The following is an 18,664-nucleotide window of genomic DNA, read 5'->3' as shown; positions in this document are numbered from 1 at the left end:
TAAGAGGTCTTGCTCCCCAACCAGAGGACCTGGGTTAGTTTCACAGCTGTCTGTAGTCCCAGTTCCAGGGGATCTGATACCCTCTTCTGACTCTAAGGGCACTTGGCATGCACACGGTACACATACATACATACAAGCAAAACATACACACACACACAAAATAAACAAGAAACGATTCTTTGTTTTTTGTTTGTTTTGGTTTTTGGCAACCAAACCAAGGACCCTATGCATGCTGGTCAAGTACACTGCCATTGGGCTACATAGTACCCAAAGAAATGATTCCTAGACGTTGTCTTAGAATCCTTCATCAGGATTCTAGGTCCTAGAACAGGATTCCCAGCCGGTGATTTCCTATGGAAATACTCCATGAACTACTGATGACAGGCATAACACTCCCAGCTAAGAATAGAACAAGTTCAGCAAAAATATCAATGGGTCACAGTGACATTAAATGAATTACAGAGAGCAGTATTTGCACCTAGATTTCAAAATGGAAAAGAGATGCCGGGAAACTTCAGAGTGCCTATCCAAATTTATGAATGATTTTTCTTTTTGACATGGGCAGCCCAGTTGGTCTTGGCCTTGGCTCCACATGCCTTCTTCTCCCAAGTTGCAGGGTTATAGCCACGAAACACCAAAGTTATCTCTGTGAAATACATTTCCATGTCTGTAGCAGGACAGACGTACCTCCATTTCTCAAAGAATCATAAAATCCATATACTTCTAAAACATACTGGACAGCAGTGACTCTCCTTAAGGTGTTGCATAAAGTTACCACTTAATTTTCACTTCAAGTGAACATCCCTGGATAGTTATTTCAAATGTCAACATTTCATAGCAAGGATTTGACAGGTTGCTCATTTTAAAAAGCTTGTGGTAAATATCTTGAAAGAACGTGGATGGACGACAGGGCTGGTTCTTCCATCTTTCTGATTAGTCAGGGTTTCCTAACGGATTATCTGGGAAGGGGCAAAGCTAGCACTGGACCACCATGTAAATGAATACTCAGCGCCTGTCCAAAGGGTTCGCATTTCACCAACAGCTGAAACATGTCACTCCTACTAACACCACACGCAGGGCTGGGGAGACGACGGCTCGGCCAGTTAAAGCGCCAGCTGCACAAGCATCAGAACCGAGCCAAGCCAGATCTGTCAGCAGCGGGCTCGGCGAGAGACCCTGCCTCAAAAAAATCTGTGAAGGACGATCGAGGAGACCATCTAACATGGATCTCTGACCTCCATGCACACAACCCCATATGCACACATATACAAACACGGGCCCATACACCAACAAAAACCAAACACACACACAACTCGGGGGGGGGGGGGGGGGGGAAGGCCATGAGGAACCGGTTTCCCTCAGCCAGAGTCTAAATCTGCATTTCTCACTAGCATCTACAGGTGCACTTTTCTCTCACAAAACCAACAGATGCCATTTTAAAATGTTTTTTTAAATCTTTGTAAGTATGCATATGGTGTGTACACATGCACGCACGCACACACGGGAGTGTGCAGGTGCACACATGCCACACTGTGCGTGAGGAGGTCAGAGGACAACTCTGAGTGTTAGTCCCTGCCTTCCACAGAGTCCCTTTTAGTTCATCGTGTCCTAAGCTTTACCCACTAAGCATTCCCCCCGGCCATAAAAACACGTTTAATAGAAAAAAGGTTCACTGGTGTTAAGACAGACACGAAAGCACAATTCTGTACATCCGATACTGACAGGATGCACTGTAAAGGTAAATTACAGTTCAGGCTCTATTTACGGTCTTTAGGTCACTGCGGGCGCCTCTTGGCGGTGCCAGTTCCTGGCTGAAATGAAGCAGATGGGGACAAGTGTGTTTTAGTGATTGTTGGTCAAAGGTTCCACTTTAAGACCATTCATTCACTCGGGAATGGAGGCCCAGTGCAGTGCACAGAAAAATGACAAGTTAATCTTCTTGCTGCTTCTAAGAGCTCACAGTCTAACTCCACTGAGCCTTTCGTGGGCTTGGTTCCCAGTGGTAACTGGATGGTATTCCAATCTCGCCAGTTCCTGGCAGGTCACTGTGAAGATCACAGAGGGGTAATGGAAACCACTGTCTACAGTAAAATAAATACCAAATTTCATCCCTATTATTTCCTACTCTTACCTGAATATGATGCGTATACATACACAGATACGCATGTCCTAAATGAATATCATACACTGTGGAAGTTTTTTGTAAGTCAAAATAGCACCATGTAAACACTTGGTGTAAATACTAAATTAAGGGCTACGAAGACGACTCAGTGAGTAAGAATACGTGCTGCATACACATACACATGAGTACTCAAGTTCAGATCCCAGCAGCCACACGAACAGCCAGGTGTGACCTGCCTGCGACATATACCAGTGCAATAATGGCACACAGGTTATGGCAATAATCAACACTTAATGATTGGGTTCCAGGCCCACTCCATGAGATGGAACCCACACTAGACACGGCCAAAGTGGCCGAGAATCTGAAGCCAGATGAAAATCTGAAGCCTAGGGGAAAATCAACTACTATTCTGCTAAAGGGACACAGAAATAGAATGACCCTAACAGAACACTGCTACACCCACAGATCAGCACACGGGTCAACCCTCATCAAACACGCTTCTTCCTGCAGTAGATGAGAACTGGCCCCAGACTTACAATTGGACAATGTGCAGCTGGAGTCTTAAGTACTCAGTCCTAAATGTCTGGAACACACCCACCCCTCCAGGCTCAGGGAAGAGGAAGCAGGAAGATTGTGAGAGCCAGGGGTGGTACATGACACCAAGGGAACAGTGTCTTCCAGACACAGCAGGACGGAAATACATATGAACTCACAGAGACTGTTACAACACGCACCACACACACCGACCTGCATAGGTTCAAGCCAGATAAAATCCCAGCACCGAGGAGGGGAAGAGGACACAAAGTCCCGCCCTAACCAAGGAGCTATTTGCAACTGAGGCCTGTTGGGAAAGTTTTCTCCAACGGAGTGCCACTGGCTGCATCAGCCACACTCCAGGTCAGGCCCGAGCCCAGGAGCAGTTGGCCAAATTAAAACAAACTCCACTTTTTCTTTCTTTCTTCTTTTCTTCCTTCCTTTCTTTTGTCTTATTGTCTCTTTTTTCAGTTTTATTATCTTTTTGGGGGAGGAGGGAAGAGGGACAGAACATGAAGTTGGGTGGGTAGGGAAGATCTGAGGAGTGGGGAAGAAGAAAGAACATGATCAAATATACTGTATGAAAAAAATGAGTTAAAAACAATGAAAGTGCCGGGCGGTGGTGGCGCACGCCTTTAATCCCAGCACTCGGGAGGCAGAGGCAGGCGGATCTCTGTGAGTTCGAGGCCAGCCTGGTCCACAGAGCGAGATCCAGGACAGGCACCAGAACTACACAGAGAAACCCTGTCTCGAAAAAACTAGCAGAAACAAAAAACAAAAAACAATGAAAGCCAGGAGTAGCTACATGTACCTGAAACCCCAGAGATGTCAGAGCTAGACAGGAGGATCTGGGGCTTGCTGGGTGCCAGCCTAGCTCTGTGTTCAGTGAGGGAGCCTGTGATGAGTAGTTTTTATTGTCAACCCGACACAACCTAGAACTGCCTGGGAAAATCATATCAGTAACGGACCGTCTAGAACAGGTTGGCCTGTGGGCATGTCTGTGGGCAAATCTGTCCTGCCTGCCTTTATGGACATGGGAAAACCCAGCCTGAAAGTGAGCAGCATCGTTCCCTGGTTTGGGAACATGGACTGTGTAATAACAGAGAAGGCTGGGTGAGTGTATTAAGCATGTATCCATTCATTCTCTCTCTGCTCTTCACTGGTTATGACTGTTGCTTTAGGTACCTGCCTTGACTTTCCTACAATGGTGGACTGTAAGCGAAATAAACCTTTTCTCCCCTAAGTTACTTTCTGTTAGGGTATTTTATCACAGCAAAATTATGACAGTCCCCTGCCTCAAAGGAATATGGTGGAGAATGACAGAGCAGGACAGCTGATATCCTCCTCTGGCCACCCTGCATATACAGGCACATGTACCCCCACATACAAGTATACACACACACACACACACACACACACACACACACACACACACACACACACAAAATATGTTAAATTGGGCCAGGTGGTTGTGGTGTATGCCTTTAATACCAGCACTTGGGAGGCAGAAGCAGGCAGGTCTTTGAATTTGATGTCAGCTTGGTCTACAGAGTGAGTTCCAGGACAGCCAGGGCTAAACAGTGAAGCCCTGTCTTGAAAAACCAAAATAGATAGATAGATAGATAGATAGATAGATAGATAGATAGATAGATAGATAGATAGGTAGATAGGTAGATAGGTAGATAGGTAGGTAGAAGCATTGAAAATGTGAAAGAAAAGAAAGAAAATTATGTTTTCTAGATGCAAAAGAGAGTCTACAAGGTTGATGTGCAACACACTTTTGCAGAGGCTATGAGGCTATAAGACAATGCATACCAAAGTGTGTCTCACAGAACTAGTACTCCAAGCATTCCGCTGCATCTCCTGGTTCTCATCTGCCATAAACTGGTGTTTTGCTGGTAGAGAAACGCTGTCCACCAAGCAAGGTGGCACCAGGTACCCAGTGACAGGAGCAGAGCTTCTCCTACCTGTTACCCACTGTGCTACCTCTACTAAAGATGGCGACATCCCCCGAGTTGTCTTACACTACACCTGGAGTCGGTCCTGGTGAAGTTAGAATCATCTAAGGACTCCACCTTATCCTAGCAATTAGCTGAACTTTCTCTCTAAAGCTTAATTCTCAGACATTAAAACTCCTGATGCACAGGCTCAGTGCTCTTTAATGTGAAAGAAGATCTCACACGTACAATACAGAGTGAGTCTCACACAATCTGAAGGTATTCTCTCTTGTTAGATGCCTTCCCTCACTAACTCTGTATTCACTGAAGTGTGATATTTTTGGCTAAGACGTGCTGTGGGGAAGAAAGCCTACCTTTTGAAGATCAGCATTCCCTATTTCCTGTAAAAACTAGTATATGTAGTCAATCTCACCTAGATGACAGATTTTTCATAATGCATAACGACTAAAATGAAATTATACATGGATTTGCTGTATCTAGCAAGTGCTGACTGGCATAGCTTTACTCCAACTTCTCTAGGCCTGAAGGCCAGCTGCTCCATCAAGTGCCATCTAGATGTTACTGTGACTGTGTTGTAGGTAAGATACACATTTATAAAAGCTGACTTTAAGAACACCCTTGATAATGTTAGTAAACCTCATCCAATCAGGCGAAGGCCTTGAACAACACAACAAACACAAGAATTCCCTGGAGGAATTCTTCAAAGACGGTGACACAGAAACCCTGCCTGACCTCCAATCAGCCAGGCTACTGTGTGCTGGACAACAGACTAGTAACAGTGATGAGAGGCAGGACCCAAAGCATCCATCCTCCTTATAACCTGCATAGATTTGTCCAGATGAGTCTGAGCATCTGCTGGGAACAGAAACTGACAAGAGATTTTATTTTTTTCATTAAGGATGCCATCTTGAGAGAACTTTTGATTTTGAAGGGTTACCCTCTGGTATCTTTAAACTTTATAAGATCATGGGTCAGTGGCAGCCAGCACCCATCATCAAGGAGGATGAAGGCAATCAAAGTATCTGTCTTTACCAGTGTCTAACTTGAGGTCCTCCATCACTCCACTTGGGGTAAAAGCCTGTACCCACAATCAGCTTGTGTGTGCCTGCAAGTGGAGGCAAACAACCTGAAAACAGAGTACTCTTCCTTCTATAAGAAGATCACGTTGTAGATAATACAATAAGATGATTGGCATTTTCCCACTACAGGTCACTTTTTTATTCTCTAGTCTAACTTTAAGGCAAGCTTAAACACAGAAAACATCTGGAATTTCCTTTTCTTTAAAGGTCTGGGTTAAACAGATACAATCTGTCCCTCTCCCTCTCCCTCTCCTCCCCCTCCCTCTGTGTGTGTGTGTGTGTGTGTGTGTGTGTGTGTGTGTGTGTGTGTTTCTTTGAAGACCCTTGATTGACACTGTTTGGTTTAAGGGAGAAATGTTACAGCATTGTACAAAATGACAAGTAGAAATAAAACCAAACATTTGAGAGACATTCTCAAGCCCATGGCACTCAGTACTTACTGACTGTGGCTGAAGTGGCTACAGGCATTTGTAGAGCACTCCAACGATAATCAGTACCACAGAGCATTCTTCTAAGCACTTACTTCTCAAGGGTAGGCCCATACCTGTTCTTTAACAAAAACTTTTGCAGAGTGTGAGGTGGGGTTGGGGGCGTGGCTCAGTTGGTGGAATGCTTCCTTTGCAAGCAAATGCCCTGGGTTCAATTCCCAGCATTACATGCACTGGTGTGATGACGTAATCTCAGCAGTTCAGAGATGGAGGCAGCAAAATCAGAATTCAAGGCCATGCTGAGGAGATGCCCAGTGAGTAAAGTATTTGCCGCACAAATGAAGACCTGAGCTTGGATCCTAAGAACCCATGTGATGCTGGAGACTGGTGTACATCTGTAATCTAGTGTCCACATGAGTGCTGGAGACTAGTGCACATCTGTAATCTAGTGCCCATATGATGCTGGAGACTGTGGTGCACATCTGTAATCTAGTGTCCACATGAGTGCTGGAGACTGTGGTGCACATCTGTAATCTAGTGTCCATGTAATGCTGGAGTCTGTGGTTCACATCTGTAATCTAGTGTCCACATGAGTGCTGGAGACTGGTGCACATCTGTAACCTAGTGCCCATATGATGCTGAAGACTGTGGTGCACATCTGTAATCTAGTGTCCATGTGATACTGGAGTCTGTGGTTCACATCTGTAATCTAGTGTCCACGTGAGTGCTGGAGACTATGGTGCACATCTGTAATCTAGCGTCCATGTGAATGCTGGAGACTGCGGTACACATCTATAATCCTAGTGTGCATTTGAACACTGGAGACTGCAGTGCACATCTGTAATCTAGTGTCCATATGAACACTGGAGACTGCGGTGATCATCTGTAATCCCCTACAGTAAGATGGGAAGCAGAAACAGCCGAAGCCCCAGACACTTGTGGAGGCCGTGGCAAGAAGAGGTCCTCCCTCCAACAAGGTGGAAGACAAGGGTGACACCCAAGGTTGTCCTCTATCACACCCATGTCAAGCATGAGTGTGCCTGCATTCACATTAACACACACTTAAACAGGTATACACACACACACACACACACACACACACACACACACACACACAGAGAGGTTTTGTTTTTAAGTTCAAGGTCTTCCTTAGCTATACAGGGAGATCAAAGCCAGCCTAGGTATAGACCCTGTCTCAAGAAAAAAAAAAATCAAATAAAAAATAAACAAGAAAAAAAACTTTGAAAATCAAAATACTTAGTAAAAATTCTTCATTCTTGCTGGCTAACGTCTTACCCAAATAATTCTCTAATGTCCGTGTCTAATTTCTTTTCTGAGTTGCAAGCTCATAGCATTTTCCATGTGACCTTAAGTCAGACAAACAGTAAATGTTCCCACTCTTGTCCCGGCCATTCCCTTCCCAGCCCCAGGCCGAGCTCTCCTTTACACCCGTGCTTATGTCCGGTCTCACGCCAGCCCTGTGCTCCCGGAACTGACCATTTGAGCTCCCAGGGGTCAAGGCACCATCATCATCCAAGCCCAGGGACTGGCACACAGCAGCTGAGTCAACCGCCGGCTGCCAGGTACTGTCCTGGTGGGACGAGGTCAGCCAGTGACTGGGACTGACGCAGAAGGTTATAAACTATGGACTCTGAGCTGTTCAATTTAATTTCATACAAATTTCATTACAACCTTGAGGTACAAAGAAGAATTACTTCACTAAATAGCTACATATATTTGACTGACAGCTGAGTCGGATTTAATATTCAATACATCAAACAAGGAGGCCTTAGCCTAACACATGTGCCAATCAAAAGCTCATGGCTGCTGGATACGTGAGGTCTTTCACGGAAAAACCTGGCTACTCCCAGTGCTAGACTAGGAGCGTTTCTACCAGTTCGACATTATAGTCACAAAAATAGCTTTAAAACCTCAAACGCACCACTGCTGAGACCTGTCTGAACCAGCAGAACCTCTGGAGTGGTTCCTATCTTAGTTTCATGTTTAGTGCTGGGGAACAGACCCAGTACCTCGTGCATACTGTTTTAGCCATTATTCTACCGCTGAGCTATGTCCCCAGGCCCCGCTGTTTAACCAGTGTTTTTAAGGAGACGGGGAAGGCGCGGCTAGATGGCCCAGTGGGCAAGTGTGTCTGCCATCAAGTCTGACGGCCTGAGCTCAAGCCTGGAACCCACATGGTGGGAGGAGAGAACTGATTCCTGCAGTTGTATCTAACATCCACACGTGCGCCATGTGCCACAAGTCATGCGCCATGGCATGCAGCCCACTCCACCACACGCACACCAAATAAATTTAAAATGTAATTTTAAAAAATTTAAGTTGGGGCTGCATGCCTTTAATCCCAGCACTCTGGAGGTAGAGCCAGGCGGATCTCTGTGAGTTCAAGGCCAGCCTGGTCTGCAGAGTGAGATCTAGGACAGGCACCAAAACTACACAAAGAAACCCTATCTGGGAGGTGGGGGGATTTAAGGTGGGGAAGAGAGGGTTGGAGAGTCGTACTCCACAGCCTTCACTAGGACCTGGGCTAAGCAGGAGACACACCGGAGTTCAACAGTTCTGCAGCTACTACAGGGATTCTAGAAACAACCATGGGAAAAGGCATGGACTGAACGTCTCTTCTAATGCTGCAGCTGAGCAGCTGGCGTGGCTGGTGAGGAATAGTGTTAGCAGCTTCCTCACGGTGTAACTCATCTACAGACAGCGAGGAATGAGCTTTCAATACCTTTGTGGCTTCTTCAGTTGTGACAGAGCTTCCAGGGCCTTCATCCTTGGTGATCAGAGTAACTCCATCTAAAAAGTAAGGTGAAGAACAGTGGAGATGCTTCTCTACATCAACCATGGGATTCTCCATGTGTGTGTGCATACATACATACACACACACACACACACACACACACACACACACACACACACACACGGGCGTGCGCGCACACGCACACTCAAGCAAAATATGCCCATGCATATAAACCCTAGGAAGGATACATGGATCGCCCAGCAAAGGAGAAACAGATAAGATCTACAAGGGGTAATGGAAGGCAAGGGATGGGGGATGAAAACATAGGGGAATGGGAGGTTTGAGCTGGAACAGGGACAGAGTGGGAGAGCAAGGAAAGAGATATTATGATAAATGAAGACACCATGGGAATAGGGAGAAACAGAGTGCTAGGGAAGTTCCCAGGAATCCACAGGAATGACTCCACCATAGACTACTGGCAATAGTCGAGAGGGTGCCTGAGCTGGCCTACTCTGGTGATCAGATGGCTGAATACCCTAAGTGTCCTCATAGAGGTCTCATTCAGTGACTGACAGAAGCAGATGCAGAGATCCACAGCGGGGTGCCAGGCTGAGCTCCAGGAGTCCAACTGATGAGGGAGAGGAGGGATTCCATGAGCAGGGGACATTGAGACCATGATGGGAAAAAGTACAGAGACAACCAGCCAAACTAGTGGAAACGCATGAACTGCGGACCAATAGCTGAGGAGCCCCCATGGTACTGGACTAGGCCCTCTAGATGGGTGAGACAGTTGTTTAGCTTGAACTGTTTAGGGGGCCCCCAGGCAATAGGATTGGGATCTATCCCTGGTGCATGAGCCAGCTTTTTGGAGCCTAGTACCTATGGTGGAATACCTTGCACAGCCTTGGTGCAGGGAGGAGAGACCTGGACCTGCCTCAACTGAGTGTACCAGGCTCTGCTGACTCTCCATGGGAGACCTTGCCTTGGAGGAGGTGGGAATGGGGGGTGGGTTGGGGAGGAAGGCTGGGGGTGGGTGGGAGGAGGGAGGACAAGGGAATCTGTGGTTGGTATGTAAAATGAATAGAAAATCTCTTAATTTTAAAAAAAGAAAAAAAACCCTGCAAATGCACATACAGGTACACCACACACATGAAAATGAAAACGTAAAAAGGAAAGTTTCATGTATATTTTTAAGTAGCATAAATATTTGAAGAAAACACGACCACCTTACCCTGAACAACAATTTCCCAGAAATGATTTAATTGTTTAATTTCCACTTTCTCTCGGAGGGCTTCCAGGAAACTGTTGAAGCGTAGCTCTTCTGAAAACTGGGGGTGGGCAAGGGGAGAAGAGGCAAGTCAGGGCAAACACGAAGTCAAGCTCAGCTCCAGACCAATGCTCTGGACTTGAATCCATCAGAAACAAAATGCACTTCGGTAACCGGAAACTAGCAACTCAGACTGCTCTGGTCTGTGTGAACCAGAAAGACAGGTATCCCCGGAAGGCACAGAGCTGCTCGGAGCCACACAGATTCTGGCAGCTTAGAACTTTGTTTTTAACTTCCAGTGCAGACAACTTCAAACAAAACAGCACTTTATAAATGCTCATGCAGCTCAATACGCTGACCATCTGACGTCAAGAACTGTCAATTTATCCAATCTGTGTTTCTTTTCGTGATTACCAGAGACTGAACACAGAACCTCGTGCACACTGGTCCAGTGCTCTCCCACTGAGCTACCTACAGTACTCCAGCAGCAACCCAACCAATCTTGTTTGTTTACACCCCTATCTCACACAGCTCTGGGAGTAATTTTAAAGTAAATTTCATCGTATTATTTCAATTATAAATATTTCTGGATGTCATATCTAATACATATATATATTTTTTTTTTTTTTAAATTAAGAAACATACTCATCTTCACTCCTTGGAACATACCTATAATCCTAGCACTGGGGAAATGGAGGCAAGGGAGTGAGAAGTTCAAGGCCAGTCTCAGCTGTACTGTGAGCTGTTTAAGCCAGTATGGACAACTGAGACCATGTCAGTAGTCAGGAAACTACTGAGAAAGGGAGAAAAGGGAAACACATCCATTATACATCAGGAAATTTAAGAGGGCCGAAGGAGCAAAGAGTCACTTGATACTTTGTTTCTTTATATGAATTTCAGGTTCCTTAAAAACCTAATTTTCCTGCTTAAAGCAGGTCTGCATGAGCTGGACCGATCCGTCCGCAGTCTCTCCTGCTCTTCTTCCATCTTGCTCCCACCTCTGCTGTGGTGATGCCTCATCCACACCAGGTTACAGAGACAGACGGTCCACCCAAGTCCTAACCGGCACTGATCCCGCTTAGCTTGTGAGCACAGCGCCCTCGAGGCAGCACAGCCAGAGTCTAGCCCTCTCCCTTCTCTAAGGCCCACACTGCTGGCCGACATTCTTCCGGAGCTGTGGTGGCAATAAGTACCAAAGTCGGAAGCTCCGTGAAGCCTGGGGGAGGGGGTTGAAAAGCAACACATCTTACTTCTCCCCATTTAGCCGATTCTTTCCCCACTCCTCTGAGGCATCCCTAGTCTTCCCTGGCTTCTACTTTTCCAAATTGTTGTTTTTAATTTCTAGGGTTTTTGGATCATCTACTTCTGATGACATTTTCTCATTTTCTTGTCATTCTTTGTATGAACCTACATTATTCAAGTATTAATTTGTTCATTCAGCAAATATTTAATCAGCACCTGCAAAGAAACACACTCTACAACTATGTCTACTTTAAAAATACACTTTCTACTTCAAGTTGGCTCACTTCTTGCTTAGAGGAATAAAGGCCCATAAATTATCTGGAAGAGGTTTATAAGCATTTTCTTTTTTTTTTCTTTTCTTTTTTTTTTGTTGTTGTTGTTGAGACAGGGTTTCTCTGTGTAGTCCTAGCTGTCCCGGAACTTGCTCTGTAGAGCAGGCTGGCCTCCAGTTTGGAGATCCATCTGCCTCTGCCTCCTAAATGCTGGGATTAAAGACATGAGCCACCACTACTCAGCATAAGCATTTTCTAAAAGTTCCTAATGAAACGAAGAAAACCCACTTAAAACCCTGGGAAATTACCATTGTCTGTCGGGTTCTTTGTTTCTTCTGGTATTCACACACCTACTCGTCTTTGTAAAACCCCCCTCAACAATCACACTAATATGTATTTCCGAACAATTGTCCTAAAAGAGTTGGCTTATCCTTTATAATGACAGGGCTACCAGAGGTTACAATGGGACTTTCCTCGGTTCTCTAAGTAGGAGCATGAAGCCTGGACACTGGTGTCACAAAAAGCTTAGCTAACTCTGAGGGATGAATCTGCGCCCCGCCCCCAACTGCCTCCATTCCTCCTGAGTGATGATAACGAGAGCCGCAGTGAATTTAGTCACACCACTTGGCACACTGTACTGTTCACAGTGAGGACGGCGCTCCCGAAACCCAGGCTTATTTGGGGGTGCTGCTTGCCTCTGCCCTTGCTGTCGGGGCAGAAGATGGGTGAGTGCGGTTACCTGAATGGCCTCCTCCCGGAAAGCTTTGATGCACTCCATACTCTTCATAAAATACAGTGTCTCATTGGTATCCAAAAACTGCTCGATGCGACTTATTAGCTGGAGACTCGCTAGAACGTAAGACAATAAATGTATTCTCTTAGATGTGAGGGATGCTAGTGAGAACACAGCACAGTTCTTGGTGCACAACTGTAAGGGTGACCTCGTGTTCAAGGGACTCGGAATCTGGATGCATACAGCCAAGTTTCTGTGCAGAGGGATAAGATGCAATATTCTACCTCAGAAGTCTATATTTAAGAACTTTGGTGCTGCGCACGCCTTTAGTCCCAGCATTCAGGAGGAAGAAGCAGGTGGATTTATGTGAGTTTGAGGCCAGCCTGGTCTACAAAGTGAGTTCCAGGACAGCCAAGGCTACACAAAGAAACTCTGTCTTGAAAAACCAAGGAGAGAGACCAAGAGGAGAGAGAGACTGAGGGGCGGGGGGAGGCAGGGAAGGAGAGAGAGAGAGAGAGAGAGAGAGAGAGAGAGAGAGAGAGAGAGAGAGAGAATGAATTACCAGAATGGCCCCCATACTGCTCTCCCACAGTTCTGTTCTCAACACCCACATAGGGTAGTTCATAACAGTCTGTAACTCTAGATCCAGGGAAAGCTGATGCCCTCTTCTGGCTGCTGTGGTCACTGCACTCACATGCACATACTCTCACACAGACACATACATATACGTAATTAAAAATAATAAATCTTTTGAAAAAAGAAATCTGGCAATACTTGTTACTTGTCAAGAAATAAAATTAAATTTCTAGAGTGCTTAGAATTACAGCTAAGCATTCATTCTGGGGTGTCAAACACTAGGTTGTAGTAGGATGTTTTGTTGTGTTCTTGCTTGTTGGTTTTTTTTTTTATTTTGAACAATTCAAAACTACCTTCCATAATATATTCACAGGGAATTTATCCTCCAGTTCTTCCCCTAACTCTGAGACTCAGAGTAACTCAAATAGTACCAGGCAATGCAAAGTAATGAGCTGGGGACAACCTACCTGGTACCAATCCCAGATCACATTAGGGAAGAGCAGGCCACATTCATCATCAGAATGAGCAATCATTACTATATCTATGCCCTTCCTGGACCTGGATATTTCCCGGGCTTCTCACACTGCACTAGCTCTGGACACTTAATGAGCAATAGGTGTTAGCAGGCAACGTGTACATGCCTCAGAAAGCAGAAAGACATTGCTAATGGTATCATTTTCAAGGCAAGCTGCAACTTGTAGCTGCCTCACAAACGAAGACAAAAGGAATTCTTCAGTATGAAAAATGCAGAGGAGAAGAGAAACCTGCCCTGACCTAAGCTGACGCAGAAACCAATGAAACATGAATGTCATGGCCTCAAGGTGTACTCTGCTTCGTCCCTGAAAGCACGCACTGCCTGGCTGCTTGACAATTTAATGCGGCATGGCCACAATATTCTAAGTCTGCTATTTCCCAAAATCATGACCTCATTTGAACAGTCTGTTTAAAATGTATGTGAGAGCGCAATACTAAAGCAAACTGCTTTTAAGAGTCACCTGTGAGGGCTCAAGGCCACTAACTGTGAATCAGAGACCCAGAGCATTGTTCAGTGTCTTTCAAAAGACCTGAATCAACGCCATCTACTCATTTCCTGAGGACCTTAAAGCATGTGGAAAGGATTTAAAAAAAAAAAAAAAACCTGAATAAAGCATTTTTCTAAAATAGCCATTTCTCAGGAAAAAAAATATCCCCAGGAACCATTCCATCTCTCCTACCAACCCGGAGATTATGATCTCCATTACTATAAAGCATTTGACAAATTTGAGGATTAAAGAAACACTTCCCTATGCAATTTCAGAAACCTCCCCCAATGTGTCCTCCAGCAGTAAATTAATATCCAAGTACAATGCAAAGGACAGACGGCATGGTCCGATAGCCTTTCTGAGGTAAATAATACAACCCTGATTATCAGCAGGACAAAACCATCTACAAGAAGCTCAAAGCAAACAAAAGCATTTTCTCTTTTCCGCGTGCAAAGGTAAAGCCTGGTGTTTCTAACGCAGCTCACAACAGCTTCCTTTCGCAGACAGTCCAATATAGAGTTCGCCTGGCATTATATATCTTATATATACTATATAGATCTTACATATATTATATGTATTATATATCTAGGCACAAATAAACCCCTTGAGAGGTCAACGACACTAATCCCAAATATTCCAAGTCCTCCGTTTCTTCCGAGATGAGAATGAAGAATCTTAGGAAGCTGTAATCTAACTATTTCTCTTTGCTTCATTTAACAGCGACTGCATTAGCTTGTCCCAGTTAGTATTTATTGTGCAACTACTGTGTACAGGACGTGATGCTATGTTCCTTAGGATTCAATTAAGTTGAAGGTAAACACCTTCCCTTTGAGGACTGTATCGTCTACTGGGGAATATAATATACACAATAATAATAATAGTAATAGTAATAATGGGGTGTAAATATGAAGAGGACTATGAATGTTGTGAAATAATGTTAACTTATCTGAAAAACTGTGTATGGGGCTGAATTTTTTCAAATTCTTGGTGATTATAGAAGGCATCATCAGTGAACATGGCTCTTAACTGAGCAATGAAAAGTAGAAGTTGGCTTTTTTCCAACAGAGCCCAGGGAGATGCCTCAGTCAGAGTACTTACCATGTGAGCACAAGGATGTGAGTTCAGCTCCCCAGCACCCCTGTAAATAGAGGACCCTAGGGCATCCTGGGTAGCTACTGTAGCCTAATTAGACTGGTGGGTTCTGGGCTCAGTGAGAGACACTATCTCAGAATATAAGGTGAAAAGTGATGGAGAACGACACCCAAAGTTAACCTCTGGCCTCTATACACACACATCCACAGGTATATATACACCCATATGTCCATATGTATACACACACACATCTACATGTATACACACACACACACACCACACATGGGGGGAGGGGGGAGAGAGTGAATAACCCTAAGTATGAAGAATTGAGGTGGGGAACGCCCAGAGTGAGTGGACAAGGGTAAGGGAAGAGAAAGGAGTAAAACTTAGACAGAGAAACTGGAGGGAGGAAATTTCAAGAGTCTGTACGTGTGAGGAAGGTGGAGCTTGACTCCTGAGAAAGAGCAGAAGAAGAAAGGGTCCAAGGCCGAGGCCTTGGGAATGACAATATTTAAAGAGGACGGAGGAATGAGAGCTGCAGGGGACCAAGAAGGAATAGTCAGAAGGAACATAAAAACCAGGACTTGGATCATAGACATTAACAGAAGAAATAAAGAAGAAAAGTGTCCACATCTAAACTTTTACAAAAAAGCTACGAAATGGGCCAGTGAGATGGCTCAGTGGGTAAGGATGCATGCCACCAAGCCTGACGAGCCGAGTTCAATCCCTGGAGTCCAAGTGATGAGAAGAGAGAGTCAATTTCTCCAAGTTGTCCTCTACATGAGCACCATAGTGTGCTGCCCCAGAATGCCACACACAAAACAAGGGGGAAACTACAAAGAAGCACATGTTAAAACACCAAGGACTGGGGTAAGACTTACGGCAGCTAGTTCACGAGTACACAATGCAGAGAGGTACTGAAGTGCTTCACAAAAACCACAGCCTCCCTACCTGTTTTATCCTGAAATATGAAAGAATACACCCCCGCAACACACACACACACACACACACACACACACACACACACACACACACACACACAGAGAGAGAGAGAGAGAGAGAGAGAGAGAGAGAGAGAGAGAGAGAGAGAGAGAGCAGCTTAGAGAAAATACTCAAACTCAAACTAAGCGAATATCAAAATCAAAGCCGACCCTCCACCTGCAATGGCGGCATGGTGAAGAAGATGAAGATGTCTAACACCCAGTTTCTAGTTGAGCTTGAAGTCCTCAGGACCTGTGAACATATGCAGATCTAGTCTCTCATGTGTACCTGTCTGACTGCCTTGTCCTTTCCACAGGACTGAGAAACTCGGGCAAATAAACACAGCAGCCTTCCAACAAACCCAGTGAATACAGGGAGCTGCATTCTGTCCTTCTAGAAGCAGGCAGTTGTAAGCCAGTGCATATGGCCCCATTCTGAATTCTGCCCCTTTACCTAGACCATTTTGTGGTTCATTGACTATAACGAACCATTTAACACCAGGGCACAGCTGGGATTGATAATGCCTTACATACTGAATATTAGGGAGAGATGTGAACAAGAACTGGGGCTTGTCCCATTTCCCTGCCATCTTTTTAAAAAGTAAAATCAAGAAATGACAAACTTTCCTTCCTAGCTGGCTGACGCTTTGGCTCCTCTGTCCTGCTGTATGAAAGAAATGGCTGATCACCAGGTGCTTTTCTCTGCTTCTCCAGCAGTTACAGAGCTAAGAGACAGTCTTCATACTCAGGAAGTCACAGACCCAATAAGAACGCACTAAAATGTTCAGAATTAGACAATGACTCAGTAAAACTTATTAGTAGCTAATATAAAAAATGGCCATTGGAAGGACCATCCATTTTAGGAGATTACAGACGGTGAAGGGCCTTCATTATCTTAGGGAGTCTTCAAAGATATCTATTCTTGATTCAGGTTGTATATGGGCTTAATATAGTGTCATAGTTAGGGCTTCTATTGCTGCAATGAAACATCACAACCAAAAAGCAAATTGGGGAGGAAAGGGTTTATTTGGCTTACAATTCAGCATTGCTGTTCGTCACTGAAGGAAGTCAGGACAGGAACTCAAATAGGGCAGGATTCCGGGGCAGGAGCTGATGCAGAGGCCATGGAGGGGTACTGCTTACTGGCTTGCTCTCCATGGCTTGCTCAGCCTGCTTTCTTATAGAATCCAGGACTACCTGCCCAGGGACAGCCCCACCCCACCATGGGCTGGGCCCTCCACCATTGATTACTAAATGAGAAAACGCCTTACAGCTGGATCTCATGGCGGCATTTCCTCAACTGAGGCTCCTTCCTCTGATGACTCCAGCTTGTGTCAAGTTGATACCCAAAACCAGCTAGTACATACTGCAATACAGAATCTTGTTCATATGTGAAATGAGCCTCAATATTATCATGCATTTATGTCACATTCAAAGGATACCCAGACTCAGAAGTGTTCCATCAGAGGAAAACGGCAAACTTTTCTTGTTTTATCTGAAATACATGCCCTCCCTCTAAAGAAAACATTTGACACCAGCCCAAGTCCTACATGACAGACTACCTTCCTTCTCAGTTCATGGTATCAAGGGCCAAGACACCTGGGGCCATAACATACTCTGTCTCTTCCATTTACTCACTACCTACGACCTACGAAGGCGTTTTCACTCAAATGAAAGAAGATAACTGTGGGTTTTTCCTCTACCTAACAGAGAAAAAAAGGCAACAGACTCATTCACCTGTCAAATATCACATATAACAAATGCTGAAGGCATCCTGAATGACTTCATTGAGCCCAAGCATCATTCAGGATGTCTCCCGGTTGAATTCTCCTTACCGCTTCAATGCCTCATGGGAAGTTTACTTATTGCTCATTTTGCAGTTATCAGTGGTTGTCTTTTTTTTTTTTGAGACAGGGTTTCTCTGTGCAGTTTTGGTGCCTGTCCTGGACCTTGCTCTGTAGACCAGGCTGGCCTCGAACTCACAGAGATCCGCCTGCCTCTGCCTCCCGAGTGCTGGGATTAAAGGCGTGCGCCAGCGCCACCCTGCTGGTTAAGTCATTTTTAAATGGTAAGAACAGATTTAAACTCCTAATGATAATTGTATCTTAGTTTTTAAAACTTAGAAGGCAACAATAAAAATTTAAGTGTTTAAATCAAATAAACATGTTAGGCCACTCATTTTTAGCAGAATAAAGGGAGTAATGTTCACCAGCAGACAAAACTCTAGGCAAGGAGTCAGTCACCAATTAAACCCACACGTAAATTACAACCCTGCTTTCAGCCAGAAAGCTGGACAGGATATGTGCTTGGTAACAAAAGGGAGTCCGTGGTGTCGTGTCGGTTTAAACACAGGCAGCTAAAATGAGTCGGATCACAAAACGGCTTCCCTTTTTGTGTCTCTTTAGGGTATGAATCGGCTGCCGTGGGTAGAGCTTGTGAGTCTATCAGTGGGGGGAAAGAACATTCAACACAGGACATGTAAACGCAAGCAGTCGTTACTCTCGTGATGAAGAGCTATGACGCCAACTGAGAATGTCCTGTAAGGCAGCACACGGCGACAGCAGGAGGCCTTCTGCACCCTGTGCCTTGTGACAAGAAGAACAG

General features: G+C 45.0%; 1 protein-coding gene across 1 annotated transcript in view; it reads right to left on the bottom strand.

The window, feature by feature from the left end:
- The window catches only part of Xrcc5 (X-ray repair cross complementing 5), a 99,245-nt gene that overhangs the window by 6,117 nt on the left and 74,464 nt on the right, over positions 1–18,664 (bottom strand). Inside the window, exons 17-19 of the mRNA XM_052749815.1 lie at positions 12,397–12,506; positions 10,108–10,204; positions 8,865–8,932 (exon numbers count right to left, since the gene is read on the bottom strand). Coding sequence (XP_052605775.1) covers positions 8,865–8,932; positions 10,108–10,204; positions 12,397–12,506 — 275 coding nt within the window. The remainder of the gene's footprint in view (positions 1–8,864; positions 8,933–10,107; positions 10,205–12,396; positions 12,507–18,664) is intronic.

The sequence above is a fragment of the Peromyscus californicus genome, unplaced genomic scaffold, assembly GCF_007827085.1.
Source record: "Peromyscus californicus insignis strain IS unplaced genomic scaffold, ASM782708v3 Scaffold_21__1_contigs__length_65335640, whole genome shotgun sequence".
Classification (NCBI taxonomy): Eukaryota; Metazoa; Chordata; class Mammalia; order Rodentia; family Cricetidae; genus Peromyscus; species Peromyscus californicus.
This window is presented reverse-complemented; position numbering and strand designations above follow the sequence as displayed.